The sequence below is a fragment of the Salmo salar genome, chromosome ssa28 (genome assembly GCF_905237065.1).
Source record: "Salmo salar chromosome ssa28, Ssal_v3.1, whole genome shotgun sequence".
Lineage (NCBI taxonomy): Eukaryota > Metazoa > Chordata > Actinopteri > Salmoniformes > Salmonidae > Salmo > Salmo salar.
Window position 1 is genome coordinate 32553458 of NC_059469.1, and position 17280 is coordinate 32570737.

Genomic DNA, 17280 nt, shown 5'->3' on the forward strand with positions numbered 1-17280 from the left:
CTATTTCTCTGTTTTGTTTCCTCACTCACTCACTCACTCACTCGCTCACTCACTCTCCCCTCAGATGTGAAGCCATCCAACATATTGATCAACACCCAAGGGCAGGTGAAGATGTGTGACTTTGGGATCAGTGGTTACCTGGTGGACTCTGTGGCCAAGACCATGGACGCAGGCTGCAAGCCCTACATGGCGGTGAGCGGTTGTGTGGGGGTGGGTGGTTGTGGGTGAGCGGTTGTGTGGGGGTGGGTGGGTGGGTGTGTAGTAGGAGAGGTTTCCGGGATTTAAAAGAGACAAAATAAATCTATTGGTCAAATCTACTCAATAAAAATCAAAGAGTGTAGTTAGGCTTAAGCTGGCTCAGTGAAGAACTGTTTCAGGAGAGAGATATGATACATGAAGTACCTCATACCTCGGCACAATGATCTGGTACATCCTGTAATAGCTGTTACCCCGGCACATTGATCTGGTACTCCCTGTATATAGCTAGCTGCACATTGATCTGGTACTCCCTGTATATAGCTAGCTGCACATTGATCTGGTACTCCCTGTATATAGCTGCACATTGATCTGGTACTCCCTGTATATAGCTGCACATTGATCTGGTACTCCCTGTATATAGCTGCACATTGATCTGGTACTCCCTGTATATAGCTGCACATTGATCTGGTACTCCCTGTATATAGCTGCACATTGATCTGGTACTCCCTGTATATAGCTGCACATTGATCTGGTACTCCCTGTATATAGCTAGCTGCACATTGATCTGGTACTCCCTGTATATAGCTAGCTGCACATTGATCTGGTACTCCCTGTATATAGCTAGCTGCACATTGATCTGGTACTCCCTGTATATAGCTAGCTGCACATTGATCTGGTATTTCCTGTATATAGCTAGCTGCACATTGATCTGGTATTTCCTGTATATAGCTAGCTGCACATTGATCTGGTACTCCCTGTATATAGCTAGCTGCACATTGATCTGGTACTCCCTGTATATAGCTAGCTGCACATTGATCTGGTACTCCCTGTATATAGCTAGCTGCACATTGATCTGGTACTCCCTGTATATAGCTAGCTGCACATTGATCTGGTACTCCCTGTATATAGCTAGCTGCACATTGATCTGGTACTCCCTGTATATAGCTAGCTGCACATTGATCTGGTACTCCCTGTATATAGCTGCACATTGATCTGGTACTCCCTGTATATAGCTAGCTGCACATTGATCTGGTACTCCCTGTATATAGCTGCACATTGATCTGGTATTTCCTTGATTTGGCTCTACTCTTGTTTTATTTTATTCCTTGTGTTACTATTTGTTCATTTTGTATTATCATTTTTTTTAACTCCGTTGGGGAAGGACCGTTGGGAAGGGAGCATAAGCAAGCATTTCACGGTTAAGTCTTCACCCGTTGTATTTGGCACATGTGACAAATAAAATGTTGATTTGGATTTGTTACTCTTAATTAATTAACCTAATAAGTTTGACTGAGCAGAGCTGAGTTGGCCACTTACACCATATATGTGTAAGTGCTGGAGGTCTGTTATGTCAATAGTCATGCACTTAAAGGGTAGAACGCATGAGTTGTCACTCACCAATGTGAAAACACTGACTTAGTAACTTAGTTCTAGTCACGATCTGGTTACCTATAAGTACAAACATAGTTATTTTGGGGTTATTACATATTTATGAACTTATTTCTGCACATCTTCTAAGCTTACACAATGCCCTATTTCTCAAAGTTATGTGGAGGATCTAATCTAGTCTGTGCTACTGAGTTTGTATGCTAGCTCGGAATCTAGCTCAAGCTGGCTAATGTTAGCTAGTAGCCATGCTAGCATGTAATTACATTCCAGACCAACTGTTGGCAGTGGTGAGCTACAATCCATCAAACAAGGAGCAGATGGGGCATGTGCATCAATGCAGCATGCCCTTCAGACTTTGTGGCTGTGTTATTATCATTAGCATGGCAGGTTCAGGTACCTTTTTGCCGTGGGCTAAAAACAAAAGAGAAAATCATACCTGCTTGTTCTAATTGTGTAGTACCTCGTCTGTTCTCCTTTCTGTTTTGTCAACTTTTCGGCATGGTCTCTGAAGTAGCCTAGGGCAGTTTGGTAACTTTTTCCACCTTGACTTAGTGCAAGCGCGCTAGCTGACGGACATCTGGAATCTATCTATTTTGGGTTTCCCTGACTCCATCGGCCCGGCAAAGCTCCTGTCTCCCCCTCGCCTGCACTCTTTTCAAAGTTTTACCATGGGATCTGTTAGTCTGCTGTACATTTATATTACATTTTAGTTCGCTTTCTCTCTTTGCTTCTAATCTGCGGTTATGTTTTGGCTGTGTTAGTTGTGTTCTAGCTGGTCTCCAGTAGTTTGGCTCTAGCTTGCCGACCATAACCGTGGTTGTTGGCTAGGCTGGCTAAGCTAATAGCTAGTTGGCTAAATAGCTAACGTTAGCTGGCTGGCTAGCTTGCTGGCTAAGTTAACTGCATATAGCTAGCATTCTTTGATAACTGGTTAGATGGTGTTATGTATTTTCAAAACTTTGGTTTACTTTAATGCAGCTGTAATCTAGGTGTTGATAGCAACTGGCTGACTCATGCACGGCTGGTAGGGCTAATGTTAGCAGGCTAGTTGGCTAGCAACCTTGCGAGTTGATTTGTAATGATACATTCATAAAGTATTTGCTTCTAAGTTGGCTGAAAATGAAATTGAAACCAGTAGTCATCAGTGCAAACGATTTGGTTTAAGTTGAAGTTCTACATTTGAAGTTATTTCTGTTGGAGTTTACATTATGTCAAATCAAATCAAATTTATTTATATAGCCCTTCGTACATCAGCTGATATCTCAAAGTGCTGTACAGAAACCCAGCCTAAAACCCCAAACGGCAAGCAATGCATGTGAAAGAAGCACGGTGGCTAAGAAAAACTCCCTAGGAAAAACTCCCTAGAAAGGCCAAAAACCTAGGAAGAAACCTAGAGAGGAACCAGGCTATGAGGGGTGGCCAGTCCTCTTCTGGCTGTGCAGGGTGGATATTATAACAGAACATGGTCAAGATGTTAAAATGTTCATAAATGACCAGCATGGTCAAATAATAGTAATCATAGTAGTTGTCGAGGGTGCAACAAGCACGTCCGGTGAACAGGTCAGGGTTCCATAGCCGCAGGCAGAACAGTTGAAACTGGAGCAGCAGCACGGCCAGGTGGACTGGGGACAGCAAGGAGTCATCATGCCAGGTAGTCCTGAGGCATGGTCCTAGGGCTCAGGTCCTCCGAGAGAAAGAAAGAAAGAGAGAAAGAGAGAATTAGAGAGAGCATATTTAAATTCACACAGGACACCGGATAAGACAAGAGAAATACTCCAGATGTAACAGACTGACCCTAGCCCCCCGACACATAAACTACTGCAGCATAAATACTGGAGGCTGAGACAGGAGGGATCAGAAGACACTGTGGCCCCATCCAACGATACCCCCGGACAGGGCCAAACCGGCAGGATATAACCCCACCCACTTTGCCAAAGCACAGCCCCCACACCACTAGAGGGATGTCTCCAACCACCAACTTACCGTCCTAAGACAAGGCCGAGTATAGCCCACAACGATCTCCGCCATGGCACAACCCAAGGGGGGCGCCAACCCAGACAGGAAGACCACATCAGTGACTCAACCCACTCAAGTGACGCACCCCTCCCATGGACGGCATGGAAGAACACCAGTAAGCCAGTGACTCAGCCCCTGTAATAGGGTTAGAGGCAGAGAATCCCAGTGGAAAGAGGGGAACCGGTAAGGCAGAGACAGCAAGGGCGGTTCGTTGCTCCAGCCTTTCCGTTCACCTTCACACTCCTGGGCCAGACTATACTTAATCATAGGACCTACTGAAGAGATAAGTCTTCAGTAAAGACTTAAAGGTTGAGACTGAGTGTGTCTCTCACATTGGTAGGCAGACCATTCCATAAAAATGGAGCTCTATAGGAGAAAGCCCTACCTCCAGCCGTTTGCTTAGAAATTCTAGGGACAATTAGGAGGCCTGCGTCTTGTGACCGTAGCGTACGTGTAGGTATGTACGGCAGGACCAAATCGGAAAGATGGGTAGGAGCAAGCCCATGTAATGCTTTGTAGGTTAGCAGTAAAACCTTGAAATCAGCCCTTGCCTTAACAGGAAGCCAGTGTAGGGAGGCTAGCACTGGAGTAATATGATACAATTTTTTGGTTCTAGTCAGGATTCTAGCAGCCGTATTTAGCACTAACTGAAGTTTGTTTAGTGCTTTATCCGGGTAGCCGGAAAGTAAAGCATTGCAGTAGTCCAGCCTAGAAGTAACAAAAGCATGGATTAATTTTTCTGCGTCATTTTTGGACAGAAAGTTTCTGATTTTTGCAATGTTACGTAGATTGAAAAAAGCTGTCCTTGAAACAGTCTTGATATGTTCTTCAAAAGAGAGATCAGGGTCCAGAGTAACGCCGAGGTCCTTCACAGTTTTATTTGAGACGACTGTACAACCATCCAGATTAATTGTCAGATTCAACAGAAGATCTCTTTGTTTCTTGGGACCTAGAACAAGCATCTCTGTTTTGTCCGAGTTTAAAAGTTTGCAGCCATCCACTTCTTTATGTCTGAAACACAGGCTTCTAGCGAGGGCAATTTTGGGGCTTCACCATGTTTCATTGAAATGTACAGCTGTGTGTCGTCCGCATAGCAGTGAAATTTAACATGATGTTTTCGGGAATAGGCTGGCTTGCCGGTCCTCCATATTACATCACACGCCGGAAAAACATTTTCCTTCAGCATGCTTCAGAATTCGGATCGGTTTTGCCTCCCGAGTGACGCAGCAGTTTAAGGCATTACAGATCTGGGTTCGATCCCGGGCTGTGTCGCAGCCGGCCACAACTGGGAGACCAATGAGGCGGCGCACAATTGGCCCAGCGTCGTCCCGGTTAGGTGAGGGTTTGGCCGGGATGTCCTTGTCCCATCGCGCTCTAGCGACTCCTGTGGCGTGCCGTGTGCATGCACGCTGACACGGTTGCCAGTTGTGCGGTGTTTCCTCCGACACATTGATGCGTCTGGCTTCCGGGTTAAGAGAGCAGTGTGTCAAGAAGCAGTGCGGCTTAGCAGGGTCATGTTTCGGAGGACGCATGGCTCTCGTCCTTCGCCTCTCCCGAGTCTGTACGGGAGTTGCTGCGATGGCACAAGACTGTAACTACCAATTTGGATTTCATGAAATTGGGGAGAAAAAAGGGGTAAAAGGTAAACGAAAAAAAGATGTTATAACCTTAATAATTATGTAAAAAATAGAAACTAGAGGTGTAACTTTGCATTGGGCCTTTTGATGTGTATACTAATGAAAATCCATATGTTACACGTGGTAATGTTTATGATCGCTACCCTTTTAATAACCTCCAGTGTGCTCAAACAGTGTGTCCACAGAGCCTTTGATTGGCTGAGGCAGTTTTTTAGGGCCATGGTAGCGCTCAGAGAACAGACTGGGCTGTGTGTGTTGAAGAGGTACAGATGACGGAGGAGGTTGGGTCGTCTAGGACAACTGTCAGTTAGCGACGCTAAAGTGATGTCACCCGTGTCTCGTTCTTTGTCTTTCTGTGTGTGTGTGTGTGTGTGTGTGTGTGTGTGTGTGTGTGTGTGTGTGTGTGTGTGTGTGTGTGTGTGTGTGTGTGTGTGTGTGTGTGTGTGTGTGTGTGTGTCATTCTGTCCCCTAGCCGGAGAGGATCAACCCAGAGACTAATCAGAAAGGCTACAACGTCAAGTCTGACATTTGGAGTTTAGGAATCACTATGGTGAGCCTCTATTTTATATAACTTTTTATTATGAATATTTATGCAGATTAATTTATTATAACAAAATTGTTATGTGATTATTACACTAGTAGGTCTATTTTTTATTTTATTTTTTCTACATTTAAACTAGCAACCTCTGATACCGTAAGGTGCAGGTACAGTAACCACAGATAAATAATTGTATTTTATTTTTCCTGAATGATGTCTTCACTATATAACCAGTACGTTGTATTCATTGCCAGTAATAGCATTAAGTGAGCAGATCGAGTTCTATTGAATTGAAATGCATTGCTGTTCATATAGGACAGGTTCTTCATGTTCAAGAAAAGCCCTGCCTTCTCTGTGAGACACGATGACACACAACGGCTCTGCTCTAGACTAACTGGTGTCTAGACATTTTATTAGGAGAGTTGTTACATATTCCTACCTCTCTCATTTGCACGTCCTGAACTGTGTCACACCCAAGAACAGTTTTGGTTTTTAAAATAAATGTGATGGTCCTCCAACTGCCTATGGTTGTTTTCAGTAATGTAATACTGTCTAGGGTCATAAACCACCCAATTTCAGGCTTTTATCTACGTAATATTTCGTTTTCTGCATTTTATGTACGGTAATACAATGATGCGTTCATATACCTGTGCCCCCTTCTTCAGATTGAACTGGCCATCCTGCGGTTTCCCTATGACTCCTGGGGCACGCCCTTCCAGCAGCTGAAGCAGGTGGTGGAGGAACCATCGCCCCAGCTCCCTGCTGACCAGTTCTCCCCTGAGTTGGTTGACTTCACCTCCCTGTGGTATGTTCTCTTCTCCCTGTAAAGCAAGCCTGGTCCTATATCTGTTTGGGCTGTCTTTCCAACTCTATGGTCATTGTCATGCTTGTTATGACAGAGACGACAGTTAGAGTTGGCAAGACATCAGATCTAGGACCAGGCTAGTTGTACATCATCTAGTCCCTCCAGGCTGTAGAGCTGTGGTTTAATTCAGCCGGGTCAGATGTTAAAGCAGGACTTTCCAGCAGTGGATCAACAACATTGTTTTATACCCCGGTGACTCAACTGTTTATGTGACAATAGGAAATTGGAATACCTGAGTAAACCTCTCCTCTGGCTTGAATGGAGACTATATCCTCCTGTGGAAGAGTGGTCTATAAACATGTAAAAGGGGGCATTGGGGATACTCTTACCTCACAGGCATGAATTTTAAGCCTCAGCCCTACCCATGCCCACAAAGTTCAGACCCTACCCCAGCCATGCCCACAAAGTTCAGGCCCTACCCTAACCATGCCCACAAAGTTCAGACCCTACCCCAGCCATGCCCACAAAGTTCAGACCCTACCCTAACCATGCCCACAAAGTTCAGGCCCAACTCTACCCAGGCCCGATTGCTTTTGCCAAATGATAGGAAATCAGAAATAACTTCCTTCGTTAGTATCCATTAGGCACAGCTGCACAACATAACTCTTAAAGAGGAAATTGCGTCTTAAAAGGAAAATGACATACTTTGTAATAGAATCCACAAAATTAATTAATACATTTTAGAGTGAATAATTATATGTATTCATATTTATAATACAGTTATTAGTATTCTTAATAATGACAATCTGGATGTGTCCAATGGGGTAAATGCAGATGGATAAACCCCAACTATGCTGCATGTTAGGCTAAAGTTGATCATGCTTATTGCTAACAGCACATCTGATAATATAGGCCATGTATAGAAATTGTATTTTAGATGGTGTCAGCATCATTATTATTTAAAACATTTTGGAGGTGGAAAGTCTTTTCTAAAAAGTCACCAGAACTGAGCTTTTCAGTCCTTCCACATACAAATTAGCTCGAGGAAGACCCCGGACCCTCTAAGCAAGGGGACTGGAATTGGGCAATCTCGCAGTTTAATATGTACAAAATTAGCCTCTTTCTCTAAAAGCATGATGGTCATGACTTTCTTAGATGAAAGGGGACATTAACTTGGCCCCAAACAATCAATCAGATCCAGTTTCAGTAAGGAGACGTTAACATGGCCCCAGACAATCAATCAGATCCAGTTTCAGTAAGGAGATGTTAACATGGCCCCAGACAATCAATCAGTTTCAGTAAGGAGACGTTAACATGGCCCCAGACAATCAATCAGATCCAGTTTCAGTAAGGAGACGTTAACATGGCCCCAGACAATCAATCAGATCCAGTTTCAGTAAGGAGACGTTAACATGGCCCCAGACAATCAATCAGATCCAGTTTCAGTAAGGAGACGTTAACATGGCCCCAGACAATCAATCAGTTTCAGTAAGGAGATGTTAACATGGCCCCAGACAATCAATCAGTTTCAGTAAGGAGATGTTAACATGGCCCCAGACAATCAATCAGTTTCAGTAAGGAGACGTTAACATGGCCCCAGACAATCAATCAGTTTCAGTAAGGAGACGTTAACTTGGCCCCAGATAATCAATCTAAGATCCACTTAAGTTTCAGTCATGGGATTTTTTTTGTTGCTTTTACCCCTGAGCGAATTAACTCCCACATGGCAGAAGGGAGGATAGATCACAGGCTGAACACTTTACTACAATTTTTTTATTATCTCTGTCTCTCTCGTTTCTTCGCAACTATTATTTTTACCCTGTTAACTGTTCCACGTTCGCTTGCAGCTGATGCAATCATTCAGTGTGCCTGGACTGGGAGATACGTTACCAGATATTACTAATCTAATCTTCTATCTCATTGCCCATTTTCATTCTCAGCTTAAAGAAAAATTCCAAAGAGCGGCCAAACTACCCAGAACTCATGGTGAGTGTGTTTTGAACTTAGGAGATCTCCCGTTATGTGGACACAATAATGTGTCCTCTTGCATTTACTATTAGTTCACCACTAGATGGCAGACTTAGTCCAGTGATACATAATGTTTTGTAATCAATCAAATTTCAATAAAATGTACTTATAAAGCCCTTCTTACATCAGCTTACATCAGCACAAAGTGCTGTACAGAAACCCAGCCTAAAACCCCAAACAGCAAGCAATGCAGGTGTAGAAGCACGGTGGCTAGGAAAAACTCCCTAGGAAAAACTCCCTAGAAAGGCCAGAACCTAGGAAGAAACCTAGAGAGGAACCAGGCTATGAGGGGTGGCCAGTCCTCTTCTGGCTGTGCCGGGTGGAGATTATAACAGAACATGGCCAAGATGTTCAAATGTTCATAAATGACCAGCAGGGTCAAATAATAATAATCACAGTAGTTGTCGAGGGTGCAACAGGTCAGCACCTCAGGAGTAAATGTCAGTTGGCTTTTCATAGCCGATCATTGAGAGTATCTCTACCTCTCCTGCTGTCTCTAGACAGTTGAAAACAGCAGGTCTGGGACAGGTAGCACGTCCGGTGAACAGGTCAGTGTTCCATAGCCGCAGGCAGAACAGTTGAAACTGGAGCAGCAGCACGATCAGGTGGACTGGGGACAGCAAGGAGACATCAGGCCAGGTAGTCCTGAGGCATGGTCTTAGGGCTCAGGTCCTCCGATTGATAGAGAGAAAGAGAGAGAGCATATTTAAATTCACACAGGACACCGGAAAAGACAGGAGAAATACTCCAGATATAACAGACTGACCCTAGCCCCCCGACACATAAACTATTGCAGCATAAATACTGGAGGCTGAGACAGGAGGGGTTGGGAGACACACCTCCCCATTTAATAATCTCCCCACTTTATTTAGATTTTTATCTAATCAATGCTATTGATTATATTTCAAACTGTTGTTGAGGATATTATTTTGATGTTATATTTGATTCTGCATAAATCAGTCTCTTCTTTTCTTCTGGTTTCTTCTCTCCATCCCAGCAACATCCCTTCTTCATCTCCCATGAATCCTTAGACACCGACGTGGCTAGCTTTGTCAAGGTCATCCTCGGGGACTGACGAGCGCCCTTATCTAACCCAACCCAATGCTCTGACCAATGGCCACTGGGGAGGCGGACCTACAAAAAAAAGCACCAATCACAAACCCTATTACCTGAGGGACTCCACCCTCTCCCTAGTTCCCGACCCCTCCCTTTGGCACAGTGAAGATGGACATTAGAGGAACTGAGTGAGGAATTATCCTTAAGGCCTTAAGCCCTTGCATATTAGATATGGGCAGGGGGCCAAGATGGGGAAATTACTGAAATGTTCAGTATTGGAGCACCGGCCCATATATAATCTGGATTAATTTAAATGTATAATAATATCTGTATGAAATGTGATCCCCCGACCTCTAAATTTGTCCCACCCTTGTTACTGTACTAGACCCAGTACTAAAACATAGATTTCATTGTTAATGTTAGTGAATTAAGCAACGTGTGGATTATGCCCTGTCCTATACAGTACCACAGTATGAGTCATAATAGCCATAAAACCTAGCAGTCAAACAGGGAAATATTTGCAATTGTTTTTCCACCATTCATTTTTCCCCATTGGGGATTTTAGAAACACTTAAAATAAGGGCTGTGTTTCGTGTAGACTTACCGTGCCATGACGTTTTGATAACCATGTAAATCTCTCTCAGACAAGGTGACTTTTATCAATATATTCACCTGTATTTACCCCCCCAAAAATGAAATGCTAATTAGCTGCTAATGTTGCTATCATAAAGATCTACAAATGTCGTGATGATCTGGACTGCCGAATCGAGGCAAAGGTAAGAATCTCTGGATCACAGGAGGCTGCTGAGGGGAGGACGGCTCATAATAATGGCTGGAACGGAGTAAATGGAATGGCATTCAAACACATGGAAACCATGGAAACCATGTGTTGGATACTATTCCATTTGTTGTGTTTCAGCGATTACTTTAAACACATCCTCCCCAATTAAGTTGCCACCAGCCGCCTGCGCTCTGGTTTAATTATCTGATGTTAGTAATTAATACATTGGCTGCATTTCTTTAAATGGGCAATTCTGTGAAGTGTCTTGTGCAAGTTTTAAATTGACACAATACCTGTTAGCAAAGGTGTTTTTTTTGTGTTTTTTTTTAAACGTTTAATTGTATTTGATATGCAGGAGCTTGCAGGGATTTGTAATTGGCGTGTTGTCTGCTTTGATGCTAATAAGCATTTTTTTTTTTATCTGAAAGTCACCTTGTCCTAGAGAGATTTACATGGTTATCAAAACGTCACGTCGGGTTAAACAGCTCTTATTTGAAGTGTATCTAAAATCCCCTATGGGATAAATGAATGGTTGAAAAACGATTGGAACCATTTCCCTGTTTGACTGCTAGGTTTCATGGGTATTAGGACACTGTGGGTCTCTAATGGTCAATCCCTGAAATATTTTCAAACCCAATGTAAGAAAACAGAAAAACTTTTTTTTTTTTTTTAAAACAACTGAAAGTGATATGAATATATCTATGTATAATCTCAATGTTTGTACTATACTCAAGCTCAAGTGTTGTATTGGTTTACTAATTCACTGCATGTACAGAAAATATATAATATAGAATGGACTGGTATCAGTCGCCTTTGAAAGACCGAGAGATTCAGATTCTCGACTGTCCAGTGGTTAAGCATTACACAAGTCTGTAATGGTTGGAGGTCTCATTCAGAAGTGCAGTGGGTTTGTCAAAGGAAGTTACTGCACTTTGCTCTCAACTGCTCTCTCATGTATAGGTCTACTACGCATTGGGCTGTGTGTGTGTGTTTATGTGGGCGCCTTCTATGTGTGTTACACGTGTTTTAAAGTGAAGTATATGTGGTCGTTGTGGTTCCTAGTCACTTCCTGAATAATTTTTCTCTTCTGAGCCAGTCACAATACTTTCCCCACTGTATGTTGAACTGGAATCGAATAATAGTTATACTGATATTATTATTATTATTTATTATTATATAGCTTATATTTATGTATACTGATACAGTATACTGATATATTAACTGCCGTTTTCCCTTTGAAAACTTAGTATTAACAATATACTGTCTTATTTTACTGTGTGTGTGTGTGTGTGAGTGAGGTGTCGTTCTTGACAGAATGCTTTAATGAAACAGTTACTCATAACACAAGCCTTATCTGTGCCTCTAAAAATACAGAAAACAAAATAACTGTTGCCAGGTAAAGAGATGTTCTGTATTCAACAAGGCAAGTTCCCCCCCCCCACACACTTTATTCACTCGGCGGCATGTGCCCCTTTCTGTCCAATGGGGTAATTTATGGACAATATTTAGGGTGCCTCTTTTGGCTCAAGAACACCCCCCGGAGGCAAACATAATGTACAGTCCTTTTGTACAGTGTTAACTTCTCCACATTACTCTATATATCATCAAATCTACTCTACCTGCTGAACACTGCAGGAGCATATAGACTCACAATTAGCTTGCGTAGGTTATATAACGAAGCTGTTTCTGCATTTCCCCCTCCCCTCCCTCCCTCCACATTTTTTCTTTATCATTAAGTTTACCTACTTGGACTACAGTATCATATTAACTCACCACTTGCTTGCATAGGTTTCAAAATGTATTTGTTAGCATACTCTCACCCCTCTCCACCCCTCCCGACCGACCGAACCCAGTCTACTAGATGGTGACAGTCATGCCAGTCTTTGGTTTCACAACTGTGGGATGAATAGAGTCGTTTTCAGTGGTAGTTTGATGCCGTGTCATAACACATACAACTCATTTACATGAGATTTAAAATACATTTTTTTTAAAACACTTCTGAAACTGCATTCTAGTTTGACGGAAGCCTTGGATGTTGCTTGTCATTCTTGTGGTGGCTGATACTGTATAGAAGTCGACATCCGTTAATTTCTGCTGCTTTCTGAGAGTGACTGGCAGGATGGCTGATGCTCTTGAGCCTCTGCTATTATGGAAGAACTACTGTAAATGTTATGATGCGGGAAAATGGGAAGGCAGGATGTAATCACATTTCAATAATGAAATGCACAGTTCTCTTTTTTTTTTGTGCTTTCGTGTCCGTGTGTGTCCTGCTTTTGAAACTTTCAACAGTTCTTTTAGCAAACAATTTCTATCTTATTTCAATGTTGCTTAACGAGAAAACAAATCTATTACGAACTCCAGACATTCATACCTGTATTCCTGTCTTGTACTCATTTTGCAAAGTAGACCCAGATTTGAATATGTTATAACTTAGTGTAACTGTGTTATCTGTTCCACCTTGGTGTTGAGTCTGAGTTCCGCTGTTCTCTTTTGTCCAGTATCCCGTTCTGTTCTATCAACTATACAAACATCCATGCGTTGATGTCCTCCGCTTGTCTGTAGAGACAATCAGCCCTGGGCTATAAAACCTTTCCTGTCCTTCTTATCAATATGAGCTGTTGTAGCACCTTCCTCTTGCCACCACCATCCAAGAGCCCATACCATTACCAGACCCCCTGCATTCAACCACCATCCAAGAGCCCATACCATTACCAGACCCCCTGCATTCAACCACCATCCAAGAGCCCATACCATTACCAGACCCCCTGCATTCAACCACCATCCAAGAGCCCATACCATTACCAGACCCCCTGCATTCAACCACCATCCAAGAGCCCGTACCATTACCAGACCCCCTGCATTCAACCACCATCCAAGAGCCCGTACCATTACCAGACCCCCTGCATTCAACCACCATCCAAGAGCCCATACCATTACCAGACCCCCTGCATTCAACCATCATCCAAGAGCCCATACCATTACCAGACCCCCTGCATTCAACCACCATCCAAGAGCCCATACCATTACCAGACCCCCTGCATTCAACCACCATCCAAGAGCCCGTACCATTACCAGACCCCCTGCATTCAACCACCATCCAAGAGCCCATACCATTACCAGACCCCCTGCATTCAACCATCATCCAAGAGCCCATACCATTACCAGACCCCCTGCATTCAACCACCATCCAAGAGCCCATACCATTACCAGACCCTCTGCATTCCACAGTAGTGGATCTATTGTGATTTGCCCCTTGGCATGACAGGTACAGTGGTACAGTACATGCTGTGCCATCAACACACATAAGTGCTAAGGTCTGGTCACCCACAATGTGGCACTGTTTTCCCCCTGCAGCTTCTGAAAACCACTGAGATCATAAAGACCAACGTCTCTTTTGAACAGTGTTCCACTGTTGGCTGTTCTAATGGCCGTGTTGCATGACTGTTACTGTCTTCTGCTGGTCCAATGTTTAATAATATTAGATTATATGCTCATAAGATTCAAGTCATGAAACCAAAATATATTGATACTAAAGCAACTAACTAATGTTGTGTCCAGAAATCTCTAGCCATCTCCCACAATTTTGAATTGGTCAGATCATCCCTGCTTTCTTTTGTCATTATTTTTTTAAAATGTTTTAAATCTTTCTCTCACACTGTTCCTGTCTATTCCTAGAAAGAGCTCTGAGTCTTAGTGTGGCCACCCACTGATGTCCTGGCCAGGTCCCTAATAGGCCCAGTCTCTTCTCTATTCTTCACACACACCCTCATCATCACTCTGATTTATTCATTGGGTGGGCCAAGGAGCTGGAACACGAGAGTTCAGGCTGAGGAGAGCGAGACTAATTCAGGGACATGGTGTCTGTACCCACCTATTCCTTTGTGACAAGACTCTTACTATCAAATCAAACAGCTAGCCAGAGCCCACGCAAGATGTGCAATATTTGGTTCTGTGTGCCAACATTTGTGCCCTGATTGGAGGGATGATGGGCTGTTGGTAGAACACAGGTTGTTAGTGATGCTGTTCCCGTCTGCTAGTTATCATATCTGGTATTTTTTGACTTCTTATTTTATCCTTGCTTGATGCTGTTTAGGCCTTGCTTGATGCTGTTTAGGCCTTGCTTGATGCTGTTTAGGCCTTGATGCTGTTTAGGCCTATCTTCGAACACTGAAAATCTTTAATATCGTTAGCATCATATAACGTTTCCTACCGCTTGCATTTGGTGAAAGGAAGTTTTAACTCAGCCGATATTAGGGGCAGTTTGTGTGGTTACTGTTTATTTTAATTTTTTAAAATTTATATATTTTATTTAACCTTTTATTTAACTAGGCAAGTCAGTTAATAACAAATTCTTATTTTACAATGACGGCCTACCCCGGCCAACACTGGGCCAGTTGTGAGCCGCCCTATGGGACTCACAATCACGGCCGGTTGTGATAAAGCTTGAAATCGAACCAGGGTCTGTAGTGACGCCTCTAGCACTGAGATGCAGTGCCTTAGACCGCTGCGCCACTAACGAGTTTGAATTTACTAGAGGTATGATTTCAAGTGTTGTTGATTGATATGATATATTATTTGTTATTTTTGTCACGTACAGTTGTTGATATTGAATTTTTGTTGGGGGTAGAGGATAGTGCACAGTTTTATTCTGACTGTATTTTGTGTGTGTGTGGGGGGGGGGGGTCTTCTATTCTTGTAGGGATCTAAACTCCACAAATATTCCAACTAGGATAGTAAAACAAAGATAATTCTCCCTCGTGGGGACATTTTCCCACATCCCCATGAGGACAATCTATTTTAGGTTTAGGGGTTAGGGTTAGTATAAGAGATTTGGGTTATGGTTACGAGTTAAGGTTAGGGTTAGCTCTTAGGGAAAGTAGGATTTTGAATGGAAATACATTTTAGGTCCCCATGAGGATAGAAGAACATAAAATGTGTGTGTGTTATGGGACATGTCTAATACAGTCAGTGGATAGGCTGGAGGGCAGTGCTATATTTATCCCCTCTGTTTCTGAACTGAGCTGAACTCTCCTGGAAGATACTAAGACTAGTCACGTCTGACACACACACACTCACAGTAGGCATGATGGAAGGATGATTTCCCGCCTCTCGTGTGTGTGTCAGTTAAAGTCGGTGATTCTATTTGCGTGCTCGTTAGTAGTACCCACCTGCTGTTGAAATTGTCACCCAGGGTTTGTCATCGTGGCAGGATGTCACAGTGGAAAATATGTCCAGTCAACTCTCCATCCTCACGTGTTCTCATATCCCGCTGTCTGACTCTTCCAGGTTTCTGACTTATCCCATTTTGTTTTTCCCAGCTGTGTATTTTGAGACTTTGTATTGGTAAAACGGGAATTCTTCTTTCGGGAATTGGAGGGTTGGTTATAAAAAAAAATGTCACAGGTTAAACAGGTAGGGATGAGTCATTGTCTGAAATGTTGAAAGCTAAGAATCATAGGATGCTGTTTTTGTCACCATCTTCCTCTTCCTTCTCATGCCTGATAAAACCAGTGACATGATGACTTCCCATCCAAACTGGAAATGAAAAGATTTTTGTCAGTTTGTACTTTCCCCATTGTTAATGTTAGTTTCTGGAATACAGCTGTTGTCTTCTCTACTCAAGCATCAGCTAGCCCTCTTTTCAGAAGCTGTAAATGAATCGTAATCAAAAACAAATTGCTGTTCTGTTATGCATTTGCCAGACTATATCAAGTGTAAATCTGTTGTTTGTGAAGTGTGTGAAAACTCTGCTTTTGTTTTCACACATTATTGCAAAACCATTTTTGCTTAAATGTTATTTTTTAAGGTGAGCTGTGTAGCCATCAGACTCACTTTGTTGGAATATGGAAACTTTTGGAGCTTAGTGTCTCTGTGGCCGATGGATACCTGGCTGCAGGTACTGTACATGCAGCTGTGCTTGACTCGTGTTGTGCTCTTTTGTGGGGGATCCGATTCAAGCCAGGCTTGTGTTTGTGGGAGTTGGGATGATGCGAATGCATTGGGGAGGGAGGGTGGATGAGTCCATATTGTCAATGCTGACTGGTTTCAGAAAATACATTTGCAGAGATGGTTTCAAATGCTACTGTAAGTAAAATGGAGAAGAGCGAGGGGGCATATATTCTATTGTATGATGGGCGGGTGGGCAGGGTTACCGTGGCAACATATCGTGGTGACCATTGCCGTGGGGAAGTGAAGTTCTCAGTATATTTACACGTTGATTCTCTTTAAAGCTTCTGATTTTTAAAAAAGACTGATGACTGTTTTTGCTTCTTAGAGCTAAATGAATTTCTATTAAATATTTTGAAAAGATTGCTCAAACTGATTGTGTGCAATTGTAATGATGGAAATTCAATAAAAGGTATTTTTACACAATAATTGTGTGTGTCCTCTTTCTTTCTCATTCTTCTTTGTGTCTTTCTGAGAAGGGCCAGCCAGGACCGGGGCAAGGAGGAAAAAGGCATTTTGAGGATGTTTTTCTTTTTTTTCCTTTTTTTCTGGCTCTGGCCCAACGTTAAAAGAGCAGACTGACGGACTGAAACCTGTTGACGACAGAGAAAAAGAGAGGTTTGTTACGTAGTACTGACTGACGTAGTACTGCACTACAAAGACAGAGGATGTGTCCCAAATGACACCATGCCCCTAGTGAGGAGCCCTATGGGCCCTGGTCGAAAGTAGTGCGTTATATGGGTGATTCTACAGACGTGCAAATTGCTGTCCCACCCCCCAAAATAAGATAAAAAAATATATATATATATATAACAGTTAGTGGTTCCTCCTTTTAAAAGTTGCGAGCTTACATTGTGGGACTTGGAGGTACCCAGCGTCACTGCTT

At 42.9% G+C, this 17280-nt stretch overlaps 2 protein-coding genes across 3 annotated transcripts in view; both read left to right on the top strand.

Moving 5' to 3' along the window:
- The window catches only part of mkk6c (MAPK kinase 6c), a 56250-nt gene extending 39430 nt beyond the window's left edge, over window positions 1–16820 (top strand). Inside the window, 5 exon segments of one of the 2 annotated variants that reach the window (NM_001136550.1) lie at window positions 65–192; window positions 5713–5790; window positions 6444–6583; window positions 8524–8569; window positions 9609–9686. In NM_001136550.1, coding sequence (NP_001130022.1) covers window positions 65–192; window positions 5713–5790; window positions 6444–6583; window positions 8524–8569; window positions 9609–9686 — 470 coding nt within the window. 2 annotated transcript variants of the gene reach the window in all.
- LOC123731422 (repetitive proline-rich cell wall protein 1-like) lies at window positions 13059–13679 on the top strand. Its single transcript, XM_045710000.1, has one exon. The coding sequence runs from the start codon at window positions 13059–13061 to the stop codon at window positions 13677–13679; it is 621 nt and encodes a 206-aa protein (XP_045565956.1).
- Window positions 16821–17280: the final 460 nt, after the last annotated feature.